The 13570-nt window shown below is 39.8% G+C and overlaps 1 protein-coding gene across 1 annotated transcript in view; it reads left to right on the plus strand.

Annotated features, from left to right (window-relative positions):
• The window catches only part of SPTA1 (spectrin alpha, erythrocytic 1), an 87036-nt gene that overhangs the window by 17411 nt on the left and 56055 nt on the right, over positions 1 to 13570 (plus strand). The window contains exons 14-15 of the mRNA XM_055586758.1: positions 245 to 449; positions 1847 to 2028. Of these exons, the coding sequence (XP_055442733.1) occupies positions 245 to 449; positions 1847 to 2028 (387 nt within the window). The remainder of the gene's footprint in view (positions 1 to 244; positions 450 to 1846; positions 2029 to 13570) is intronic.

Here is a 13570-nt window from a genome sequence, read left to right on the forward strand (position 1 = left end):
TATCCAGACTCAATAGAAATAAGTTCAGGGGGTGATTAGCCATGTCTACCATTTGTTTGGAAGGAGTAATTGGGCATAGTTTCCTGAGCATCCTCTGGCTCTATACTTGGACTAGAACAGTTCTGCCTTATATCCTCTTCTTAGTTCACTTAGATTTATAGTGAAAAAAAATTCCTGTCCTCAAAATATCTGCCCCTCATTTTTCAAGGAATTGTTTTCTTTCATTGTTTTCATTTTCTCTCAGGAAACACTAAACTTGAAGAGCCAGGTTCAAAAGCAGAAAGTCTTTGAAGAAGAATTGGCAGCTAATAAGATCCGGCTTAATAATATACAGAAAACTGGCCAGGAGATGATTGACAGCAATCATTATGCCTCTGACAAGGTGGCTGATCGTTTGAGGGAAGTTGAGAGCCTCTGGATTGAACTGCAGGAGGCTACAGAGCAGAAAGGTTGGAAGCAGAGTTTTTTAAGAAATTAATTCCTAAATTCTGAAACCCACCTTCATCTTTACCACCTTGAATTTACCCGGTGGCCTCTGTGAGAAGGGAGGGATGTTACTCATTTGCCTCCCTGTGTCTTCCTCTATTGGTCAAGAAATTTAAAAAATCTAACCTAAACATCACACACAATTATTATATATTAACACAATTCTTCTATATATTAACACGATTCTTTTCTTCAGATATGTAGGTCTTTTCAACTGAAATTGTATTTGTTTTCTTTTCACTTTTCTCCCTCTTTTTTCTTCCTGTTGAATAAATATTCAGATATTGTGAATTCAATATTGACTATACATCTAAAATGAGTGTCCATAATTCGATTATACATCTTTTTGTTCTATAAATGAAGCAATGTATTCTGACTCAGGTTATTTAATTAGGCATTAAAATATGGTTGGGGCCACATGTGATGTTCCCATGATATTTTATTCTTATGAAAAGGCTTGATGGCTTGCTGTTTCACCTATCTGGGCATATTCAGGTTCTATTGTAAGCTCTTAAAAAATTCCCATGTCTGCTTGACTAGCCTCTACTTAAATTTAACTTCACCTCTTACTTTGGCAAACAAATCAATCATCATAATTAACATAAATAATGATTATTTTTCTGTCTATAGTCCATTTGTTATAAACATTATCTACAGACATGCCTATGTCCTGGTTATAGAAAAGATACATCATATTGATTTTGTTGGATATCCTGATTTTTGGTTTAGGAAAAAAAATCAACTTGACTGTAATAAGTAGTTGCTGTTACTTCATGTCCTAGTAATTGTTTCACAGAAATAATGCAAATGATTGTTATAAAATCATATGATAAAGAATTTAGCTGAGAACAGTGGATAATCAAGATATTTTCTGGAAGAGAAAATTATAGGGTGTGGTTTGTGATAAAGAACAGGCACTAAGGCAGAGGTGGCTGATGGTTAGCAAAGTTCTGAGGAAGATATTTAGGAAAAAAATACTTCAAAATTTCAAACTGAGCTAACGCCAAGTTTTATTTTTTTCTTGGAAAATGACATGTTTATGCTTGAATCACTTTGAAAGGGAGGTCTCAATAGAGAATAACAAGTGACAAGATAGTTAAAAATCTAACATAGGCCCATACCTCAACAAGAAATGAACATATTGTTTATATCTGTTTTGAGAACACTACTATCTTCAAAAGCAAATACTATCTGAATTCTACAAATTAATGGTAATTTCTTATGTAATCATGTTAGACAGTTATATTTTTCCCATTGGACTATCCAAACATTATATTTTTCCTTAAGTTGGTATAACTTATAATAGCATATAACGAGGATTAGTTATGATACCTGTCTTACACTTGATGTCTTTTCCTAGGGATCCAGTTGTATGAAGCAAATAAGCAGCTTCAATTTGAAAATAATGCAGAAGACCTGATGCAATGGCTGGAGGAAGTGGAATGGCAGGCTAGATCTCAGGATTATGGGAAAGGCCTAGCAGATGTACAGAATCTGCTCAGGAAACATGGCCTCCTGGAGTCTGCTGTGGCTACTCGTCAGGTTTGTTGCTAGCTCTTTAACCAATTGTGAGCCAAGTTACCTATATACATTCTGAACACATTCATCATAATTGTTATTTAAAAAAAAGAGTGGGACAGAGCAGGAAGCTGTTAGGTATTTAGAATAGGAAAAAGAAGTCCAAAATGGTGGTGAAGAAAGACAAAGAACAGAAAAAGCCCACGAAAATGGAGCAAAAGAAAATCTGCAGACCGGAATGAGAAACTCAGATGAAACAAACACACCCCTTTCTTGGCTAGCCCAATTTGCATAGGGCAGGCTCATTGGGGAGGAGACAAAAAGTATAAAAAGAGGAAGCCAAGATGGATTGAGGCCTCTCCTTTGGGGTCAGCCTGCCCTCACGCCCCAAGAGTGCACTATCCTCTGCTTGCCAAATAAAACTGAGCTATAACCAAGCTTTAACACTGGTCCACCATTTCAAATCTTTGCTCCCATGAGATAGAACTGAAGAAATTTACACACTCCCCCAACATATCTGATGCAATGACTTGGACGATATACCAGAAGAGTGTGTAATTTTCTCTGTTCTGTCTCACAGCAGTGGGCAAAGATTTGAAATGGTGCACCAGTGTTACAGCTTGGTTACAGTTCAGTTTTATTCAGCAAGCAGAGGATAGTACACCCTTGAGGCATGAGGGTGGGCCAATCCCAAAGGAGAGGGCTCAGTCCTTCTTGGCTTCCTCTTTTTATATGTTTTGTCTCCTCCCCCTGAGCCTGCCCTGTGCAAATTGGGCTAGCCAAGAAGGGCGCGTTTCACGTGAGGTTCTCACTCCGGTCCACAGATTTTCTTTTGTTTCATTTTCATGGGCTTTGTCCTTTCTTTGTTTTTCTTCACCGCCATTTTGGACTCCTTTTTCCTATTCTAATTACCCAACAAAGCCAAAGGTAAAAATTCAAAATGTTTAGTTGGTCAACTACCTCTTTCCAGTATCTCCTTTATCCAGCTATTCTTTTTGGTGCCTGGTGTCTTTTGTCAGAACCCTATGGCTGCTATAAGACTTTATTGACTCTTCTAAATATGACACTGTATATAAAACCTGGATTTTATATAGCCTTATCACTTACTAGTTCTATGGTGTATCTTTTCACCTGTTTGCACCTCTTTACTTACCTGTAAACTAAAAGTTTGGATAAAATTGTGTCTTTCTATTCTGGCTTCCTACAATTCAAAACTTGAAATATTTTTAATTGTACTTTTTTTTTTCTTAAGAAAATTGAAACACAGAGAAATGAAGTGACTTCTCCAATGTCACAGAGAAAATTAACAGCAGGGCCAGGACTATGAAACAGATGTCTAGGCTGTTGGTTTCAAAGTTACCCACTGAAATCACACCAGACTATTTTTTTTAATATAAATTTATTTAATTGGAGACTAATTACTTTACAATATTGTATTGGTTTTGCCATACATCAACATGAATCCCCCACAGGTGTACACGTGTTCCCCATCCTGAACCCCCCTCACATCTCTCTCCCTGTACCATCCCTCTGGGTCATCCCAGTGTACCAGCCCCAAGCATCCTATATCCTGCATCAAACCTGGATTGGCGATTCATTTCATATATGATATTATACATGTTTCAATGCCATTCTCCCAAATCATCCCACCCTCTCCCTCTCCCACAGAGTACAAAAGACTGTTCTATACATCTGTGTCTCCTTTACCATCATTCTAAATTCCATATATATGTGTTAGTATACTGTATTGGTATTTTTCTTTCTGGTTTACTTCACTCTGTATAATAGGCTCCAGTTTCATCCACCTCATTAGAACTGATTCAAATGTATTCTTTTTAATGGCTGAAGGAAATGGCAACCCAATCCAATGTTCTTGCCTGAAGAATCCCAGGGACGGGGGAGCCTGGTGGGCTGCCATGTAAGGGTTAGCAGAGTAGGATAGGACTGAAACGACTTAGCAGCAGCAGCAGCAGCAATACTCCATTGTGTATATGTACCACAGCTTTCTTATTCATTCATCTGCTGATGGACATCTAGGTTGCTTCCATGTCCTGGCTATTAAAAACAGTGCTGCGATGAACATTGCGGTACACGTGCCTCTTTCAATTCTGGTTTCCTCAGTGTGTATGCCCAGTAGTGGGGTTGCTGGGTCATAAGGCAGTTCTATTTCCAGTTTTTTAAGGAATCTCCACACTGTTCTCCATAGTGGCTGTACTAGTTTGCATTCCCACCAACAGTGTAAGAGGATTCCCTTTTCTCCACACCCTCTCCAGCATTTATTGCTTGTAGACTTTTGGATAGCAGCCTTTCTGACTGGCGTGAAATGGTACCTCACTGTGGTTTTGATTTGCATTTATCTGATAATAAGTGATGTTGAGCATCTTTTCATGTGTTTGTTAGCCATCTGTATGTCTTCTTTGGATAAATGTCTGTTTAGTTCTTTGGCCCATTTTTTGATTGGGTCATTTATTTTTCTGGAAGTGAGCTGTAGGAGTTGCTTTTATATTTTTGAGATTAGTTGTTTGTCAGTTGCTTCATTTGCTATTATTTTCTCCCATTCTGAAGGCTGTCTTTTCACCTTGCTTATAGTTTTCTTTGTTGTGCAGAAGCTTTGAAGTTTAATTAGGCCCCATTTGTTTATTTTTGCTTTTATTTCCAATTTTTTTTTGGGGGGAGCATAGAGGATCCTGCTGTGGTTTATGTCAGAGAGTGTTTTGCCTATGTCTTCCTCTAAGCGTTATATAGTTTCTGGTCTTACATTTAGATCTTTAACCCATTTAGAGTTTATTTTTGTGTACGGTGTTAGAAAGTGTTCTAGTTTCATTCTTTTACAAGTGGTTGACCAGTTTTCCCAGCACCACTTGTTAAAGAGATTGTCTTTTCTCCATTGCATATTCTTGCCTCCTATGTCAAAGATAAGGTGTCCATATGTGCATGGATTTATCTCTGGGATTCTATTTTGTTCCATTGATCTATATTTGTGTCTTTGTGCCAGCACCATACTGTCTTGATGACTGTGGCTTTGTAGTAGAGCCTGAAGTCAGGCAGGTTGATTCCTCCAGTTCCATTCTTCTTTCTCAAGACTGCTTTGGCTATTCGAGGCTTTTTGTATTTCCATATAAATTGTGAAATTATTTGTTTTAGCTCTCTGAAAAATACTGTTGTAGCTTGATAGGGATTGCATTGAATCTATAGATTGCTTTGGGTAGTATACTCATTTTCACTATATTGATTCTTCCAATTCATGAACATGGTATATTTCTCCATCTATTAGTGTCCTCTTTGATTTCTTTCACCAGTGTTTTATAGTTTTCTATTTATAGGTCTTTCTTTTCTTTAGGTAGATATATTCCTAAGTATTTTATTCTTTCCGTTGCAATGGTGAATGGAATTGTTTCCTTAATTTCTCTTTCTGTTTTCTCATTATTAGTGTATAGGAATGCAAGGGATTTCTGTGTGTTGATTTTATATCTTGCAACTTTACTATATTCATTGATTAGCTCTAGTAATTTTCTGGTGGAGTCTGTAAGGGATCATGCCATTGGCAAACAATGAGAGTTTTACTTCTTCTTTTCCAATTTGGATTCCTTTTATTTCTTTTTCTGCTCTGATTGCTATGGCCAAAACTTCCAAAACTATGTTGAATAGTAGTTGTGAGATTGGGCACCCTTGTCTTTTTCCTGACTTTTGGGGAAATGCTTTCAATTTTTCACCATTGAGGATAATGTTTGCTGTGGGTTTGTCATATATAACTTTTATTATGTTGAGGTATGGCCCTTCTATTCCTGCTTTCTGGAGAGTGTTTATCATAAATTAATGTTGATTTTTGTCAAAGACTTTCTCTGTATCTATTGAGATAATCATATGGTTTTTATTTTTCAATTTGTTAATGTGGTGTATTACATTGATTGATTTGCAGATATTGAAGAATCCTTGCATCCTTGGGATAAAGCCCACTTGGTCATGGTGTATGAACTTTTTAATGTGTTGTTGGATTCTGATTGCTAGAATTTTGTTAAGGATTTTTGCATCTATGTTCATCAGTGATATTGGCCTGTAGTTTTCTTTTTTTGTGGCATCTTTGTCAGGTTTTGGTATTAGGGTGATGGTGGCCTCATAGAATGAGTTTGGAAGTTTACCTTCCTCTGCAATTTTCTGGAGGAGTTTGAGTAGGATAGGTATTCAATTCAGTTCAGTTCAGTCACTCAGTCGTGTCCACTTCTTTGCAACCCCATGAATTGCAGCATGCCAGGCCTCCCTGTCCATCATCAACTCCCTCTTCTCTAAATTTTTGGTAGAATTCAACTGTGAAGCCATCTGGACCTGGGCTTTTGTTTGCTGGAAGATTTCTGATTACAGTTTCAATTTCTGTGCTTGTGATGGGTCTGTTAAGATTTTGTGTTTCTTCTTCATTCAGTTTTGGAAAGTTGTACTTTTTTAAGAATTTGTCCATTTCTTCCAAGCTGTCCATTTTATTGGCATATAATTGCTGATAGTAGTCTCTTATGATCCTGTGTATTTCTGTGTTGTCTGTTGTGATCTCTCCATTTTCATTTCTAATTTTATTGATTTGATTTTTCCCCCTTTGTTTCTTGATGAGTCTGGCTAATGGTTTGTCAATTTTATTTATCCTTTCAAAGAACCAGCTTTTGGCTTTGTAATTTTTGCTATGGTCTCTTTTGTTTCTTTTGCATTTATTTCTGCCCTAATTTTTAATATTTCTTTCCTTATACTAACCCTGGGGTTCTTCATTTCTTCCTTTTCTTCTTGCTTTAGGCGTAGAGTTAGGTTATTTATTAGACATTTTTCTTGTTTCTTGAGGTATGCCTGTATTGCTATGAACCTTCCCTTAGCACTGCTTTTACAGTATCTCACAGGTTTTGAGTGGTTCTGTTTCATTTTCACTCATTTCTATGCATATTTTGATTTTTTTTTTATTTCTTCTGTGGTTTGTTGGTTATTCAGCAGCATGTTGTTCAGCCTCCATATGTTGGGATTTTTAATAGTTTTTCTCATGTAATTGACATCTAATCTTACTGCACTGTGGTCAGAAAAGATACTTGGAATGATTTCAATGTTTTTGAATTTACCAAGACTAGATTAATGGCTCAGGACATGATCTATCCTGGAGAAGGTTCCTTGTGCACTTGAGAAAAAGGTGAAATTCATTGTTTTGGGGTGAAATGTCCTATAGATATCAATTAGGTCTAACTGGCGTATTGTATTATTTAACATTTGTGTTTCCTTGTTAATTTTCTGTTTAGTTGCTCTATCCATAGGTGTGAGTGGGGTATTAAGGTCTCCCACTATTATTGTGTTATTGTTCATTTCCCCTTTCATACTTGTTAGCATTTGTCTTACATATTACAGTGCTCCTATGTTGGGTGCATATATATTTATAATTGTTATATCTTCTTCTTGGATTGATCCTTTGATCATTATGTAGTGTCCTTCTTTGTCTCTTTTCACAGCCTTTGTTTTAAAGTCTATTTTATCTGATATGAGTATTGGTACTCCTGCTTTCTTTTGGTCTCTATTTGCATGGAAAATCTTTTTCCAGCCCTTCACTTTCAGTCTGTATGTATCCCCTATTTTGAGGTGGGTCTCTTGTAGACAACATATATAGGAGTCTTGTGTTTGTATCCATTCAGCCAGTCTGTGTCTTTTGGTTAGGGCATTCAACCCATTTACGTTTAAGGTAATTATTGATAAGTATGATTCCTTTGCCATTTACGTTATTGTTTTGGGTTTGAGTTTATACTCCCTTTGTATGTTTCCTGTCTAGGGAATATCCTTTAGCATTTGTTGGAGAGCTGGTTTTGTGGTGCTGAATTCTCTCAGCTTTTGCTTGTCTGTAAAGCTTTTGATTTCTCCTTCATATTTGAATGAGATCCTGGCTGGGTACAGTAATCTGGACTGTAGGTTTTTCTCTTTCATCACTTTAAGTATGTCCTGCCATTCCCTCCTGGCTTGGAGAGTTTCTATTGAAAGATCAGCTGTTATCCTTATGGGAATCCCCTTGTGGGTTATTTGTTGTTTTTCCCTTGCTACTTTTCATATTTGTTCTTTGTGTTTGATCTTTGCTAATTTGATTAATATGTGTCTTGGGGTGTTTTGCCTTGGGTTTATCCCGATTGGGACTCTCTGGGTTTCTTGGACTTGGGTGATTATTTCCTTCCACATTTTAGGGACGTTTTCAACAATTATCTCCTCAAGTATTTTCTCCTGGTCTTTCTTTTTGTCTTCTTCTTCTGGGACTCCTATGATTCAAATGTTGGGGCATTTAACATTGTCCCAGAGGTCTCTGAGATTGTCCTCATTTCTTTTAATTCGTTTTTCTTTTTTCCCCCTCTGATTCATTTACTTCTACCATTCTATCTTCTACCTCACTAATCCTATCTTCTGCCTCTGTTATTCTACTATTTGTTCCCTCCAGAGTGTTTTTGATATCATTTATTGCATTATTCATTATATATTGACTCTTTTTCATTATTTATAGATCTTTGTTAAACCTTTCTTGAATCTTCTCAATCCTTGTCTCTAGGCTATTTATCTGTGATTACATTTTGTTTTCAAGATTTTGAATCATTTTCACTATCATTATTCAGAATTCTTTATCAGGTAGATTTCCTATCTCTTCCTCTTTTGTTTGGTTTGGTGGGTATTTATCCTGTTCCTTTACCTACTGGGTATTCCTCTGTCTCTTCATCTTGTTTACATTGCTGTTTGGGGTGGCCTTTCTGTATTCTGGCAGTTTGTGGAGTTCTCTTTATTGTGGAGTTTCCTCACTGTGGGTGTGGTTGTACAGGTGGCTTGTCAAGGTTTCCTGGTTAGGGAAGCTTGTGTTGGTGTTCTGGTGGGTGGAGCTGGATTTCTTCTCTCTGGAGGGCAATGAAGTGTCCAGTAACGAGTTATGAGATGTCAATGGATTTGGAGTGACTTTGGGCAGCCTGTATATTGAAGCTCAGGGCTGTGTTCCTGTGTTGCTGGAGAATTTGCATGGTATGTCTTGCTCTAGAACTTGTTGGCCCTTGGGTGCTGCTTGGTTTCAGTGTAGGTATGAGGCGTTTGATGAGCTCCTGTCAATTAATGTTCCCTGGAGTCAGGAGTTCTGTGGTGTTCTCAGAATTTGGATTTAAGCCTCCTGCTTCAGGTTTCCAGTCTTATTTTTACAGTAGCATCAAGACTTCTCCATTTATACAGCACCATTGATAAAATATATAGGTTAAAGATGAAAAGTTTCTCCACAGTGAGGGACACCCAGCAAGGTTCACAGAGTTACATGGAGAAGAGAAGAGGGAGGAGGGAGTTAGAGGTGACCTGAATGAGATGAGGTGGAATCAAAAGAGGAGAGAGCAAGCTATCCAGTAATCACTTCCTTATGTGCACTCCACAGTCTGGACCACTCAGAGATGTTCACAGAGTTGTATAGAGAAGAGAAAAAGGAGGAAGGAGACAGAGGTGGCCAAGAGGATAAAGGGGGGAATCAAAAGGATACAGACAGATCCAGCCAGTAATCAGAATCCTAAGTGTTCTCCACCATCTGGAACACACAAAGAGATTCACAGAGTTGGATAGAGAAGAGAAGGGGGACGGAGGAGATAGAGGTGACCTGGTGAAGAAAAAGGAGAGTCCAAAGTGGGAAAGAGCAGTCAAGCCAATAATCTCACACCCAAGTAAAAATGGGCACTGAAGATTGGGTTCTTAAAGGTACAAAATTGATAACAAATACCAAAAAGCAAAGATTAAAAATCTAGAGTAGAGGCTGGATTTTCAAAAGTACATTAAAGAAAAAAAAAGTCACAAAAATCATAATATATATATATATATATATATGAAGTTTGCTTTAAAAAATAGGGTCTCTTTTTTTTTCAAAGCAATAGTAGGTTATAAAAATGAAAATTAAAGGAGTAATAGAGGATTTAAAAATTTTTTAAAAAGAATGATAGTAAAAATAATAAAAATATATCTAGGACCTTCTCTGGTGTTGTGGGCAGTGTGGGGTCAGTTCATTTCTGGATAGTTTCTTGGTTCAGCTTATATTTCTCAAGATCTATAGGCTCCTTACTATGTAGTCAGTACTAACTACAGGGTTTTAATCTATTGCACCTGTCACTTCCAAGGTGGTTCCCTCTGTTTTAGCTTCTTCTGCTTGCTGGTCTCTTCAGTGTCTGATTTCCGCCCTGACACAAGGGGGCGGTGGTGGACACTTTTTTAGGCTCACTTGTTCAGTCGTGTTGTGGGGAGGGAGGGATGCTGCAAACAAATAACACTGGCATGTGCTCGCAGAGTCTCAGCCACACTGGGCCTGCCCCCACTTATGGCGCGTGTGCCCTCTCTACCTACACTGCTCAGGCTCTAGGTTCCTCTGCTGGGAACCGTCCGAGGTTGGCCCTGGGCTACATGCACCTCCCAGGTCTAAGCCACTCAGGTTCAGGCACTCAAGTAGTCCTGAGAGGCAGACTCGGTTGGGCCTGCGTTTTGTGCCCTTCCCAGGTCCGAGCAGCTCAGGTGCTGAGGTGTTTGGTGAGTGCAGTCACTGTAACTTATCACCTCCCCCGTCCCTGCCACTCAGTTTTCTGGGTGTACAACCTGTGCACCTTCTCAGGCGGATGTTGACCTTCCAGAACCCCAAGAAGTCTTAGTTAGCAAAGAATCCTGCTTGCAGTTTGGTAGATAATGCCTCTCTGGGGCTGTGATTGCCCTCTTCTGGCTCTGGCTGCTTGTCACCGGAGGGGGATGGTCTGCAGCGGGCTAGCTCTGTTCAGTCCTTTGTTCTGTGAGCAGGCCTGACAGTGTCTTCCCTGCTAAATTGCTTCAGGTGTGTCTGACTCTGTGTGACTCCATAGACGGCAGCCCACCAGGCTTCCCCATCCCTGGGATTCTCCAGGCAAGAATACCAGAGTGGGTTGCCATTTCCTTCTCCAATGCCTGAAAGTGAAAAGTGAAAGTGAAGTCGCTCAGTCCTGTCTGACCCTCAGCGACCCCATGGACTGCAGCCTACCAGGCTCCTCCATCCATGGGATTTTCCAGGCAAGAGTACTGGAGTGGGGTGCCATTTAGGTTAGGGCTTTTTGCATGGTAGCTATCCCACAGTCTGGTTTGCTAGCCCAAGTTAGTTCGCTCAGATTGCCCTCAGGGCATTCAGGCCCGGTCCTTACTCTAAGCAGTGCAGCCCGCACCTCCCTGCCCAGCCCCCGCTTGCTAGTGGCAGGTGCAGGTGTCTGCACTGTTTCTCCGCTGGGGGAGTTACCGTTGGGCATGTAATCTGCGGGTTTTAATTATTTATTTATTTTTCCTCCCAGTTATGTTGCCCTCTGTGGTTCCAAGGCTCACCACAGACTCGACAATGAGAGTGTTTCCTGGTGTTTGGAAACTTCTCTCTTTTTAAGACTCCCTTCCCGGGATGGAACTCCATCCCTACCTCTTTTGTCTTTCTTTTTGTCTTTTGTATTTTTTCCTACTTCCTTTCGAAGACAATGGGCTGCTTTTCTGGGTGCCTGATGTCCTCTGCCAGCATTCAGAATTTGTTTTGTGGAATTTACTCAGCGTTTAAATGTTCTTTTGATGAATTTGTGGGGAGAAAGTGGTCTCCCTGTCCTATTCCTCTGCCATCTTATGACCACCTCCAGACTATTTTTTTAAGAAAATTTATCCAATAAGTTTTTAGAGTATAGAGGTTACTGAGTCCAAGCTCATCACATAATAGGCCAATGAATCCAAGAGATGAGATGTTGCGGCAAGGAAGAGACTTTAATTGAGGAGCCAGCAGACTGAGAAAATGGTAGGCTGGTGCCTCAAAATAGCCATCTTATTGGGGTCTGGATGTCAGGTTCTTTTATGGATCAGAGAGAAAGAAGCAATGAGGAACTAAAGTCAAAAGGCAGAATAGAGAGGGAGAGACAGTGGGGAAGTAAATTGAAAGGGTCTTCAGTCTTGCAAAACATCTCCAAGATAATTTCTAGCCTGCAGAAATGATGGGTTAATTTTTTCTATTCACAGGTGGGCAGGGACAAGCTATCTGTCAGTAAGCTGAACAAAGGCACTTTAGTTTACAGTCATGGGAAGGGGCAGGGTCCTCCAGGAAAGCCATTAAGTATGATTATAATAACAAAAGCAATGAAAAACAAGTCAAAGAAACAGTTTCCAACATGGAGTCAAATTGGTTTCCTCCCTGCAGCAGAGATACTCTATGTGAGTTTCTAGAGAATTCAATGGAAATCAACTTCTAGTTGACTCAATTTCTCATCCCAGGAATCTAAGCTTGTATTGTATTGAGAGCAGTTAATATTATCAAGCCTTATGTTCCAGAAGGTCTGTGGACTACTGCTCATGATCCTCAAGCTAATTTCAACTTAATTTCTTCTATTTGGTGGTGGTTTTAGCATGTGAAAACTTCAGGAAATATGCATCAGATAATATTATCTGACTACTTCAGAAAGGAGCTAACACAGAAGGTATGGGGGAGGGATTTGTCCCAGGAAGGCATGTAGGGTCCTACTTGGTTATACTCCTAGTTGTAGTAGAGGCTAAGATACCATGCTTGCAAAAGAAATTTTAGATATGGACTATCAAAGCTGGAAAAGGTCATAAATATTCTCTCAGTTCAGTTCAGTTGCTCAGTCATGTCCGACTCTTTGCGACCCCATGAATTGCAGCACACCAGGCCTCCCTGTCCATCACCAACTCTCAGAGTTCACTCAGACTCACATCCATCGAGTCAGTGATGCCATCCAGCCATCTCATCCTCTGTCGTCCCCTTCCCCTCCTGCTCCCAATCCCTCCCAGCATCAGAGTCTTTTCCAATGAGTCAACTCTTCACATGAGGTGGCCAAAGTACTGGAGTTTCAGCTTTAGCATCATTCCTTCCAAAGAAATCCCAGGGCTGATCTCCTTCAGAATGGACTGGTTGGATCTTCTTGCAGTTCAAGGGACTTGCAAGAGTCTTCTCCAACACCGCAGTTCAAAAGCATCAATTTTTGGTGCTCAGCTTTCTTCACAGTCCAACTCTCACATCCATACAGATGCTCTAAAGTCTTTATTGTATACATGAAGAAACTAATATTACAACATGTGGAGAGCTGGATAAAATAGCAACTGACTCTCAGCCAAGTCTATCTCTTTAGTCTGAGGCATCATGCACTGCCTTAGTTTTCAAATAGTACAGTTCAGTTCAGTAGCTCACTCGTGTCCGACTCTTTGCGACCCCATGAATCGAAGCATGCCAGGCTTCCCTGTCCATCACCAACTCCTGGAGTTCACCCAGACTCACGTCCATCGAGTTAGTGATGCCATCCAGCCATCTCATTCTCTGTCGTCCCCTTCTCCTACTGCCCCCAATCCTTCCCAGCATCAGAGTCTTTTCCAATGAGTCAACTCTTTGCATGAGGTGGCCAAAGTACTGAAGTTTCAGCTTTAGCATCATTGCTTCCAAAGAAATCCCAGGGCTGATCTCCTTCAGAATGGACTGGTTGGATCTCCTTGCAGTCCGAGGGACTCGCAAGAGTCTTCTCCAATACCACAGTTCAAAAGCATCAATTCTTCAGCACTCAGCTTTCTTCACAGT

This window comes from Bubalus kerabau, chromosome 6 (assembly GCF_029407905.1).
Source record: "Bubalus kerabau isolate K-KA32 ecotype Philippines breed swamp buffalo chromosome 6, PCC_UOA_SB_1v2, whole genome shotgun sequence".
Classification (NCBI taxonomy): domain Eukaryota; kingdom Metazoa; phylum Chordata; class Mammalia; order Artiodactyla; family Bovidae; genus Bubalus; species Bubalus kerabau.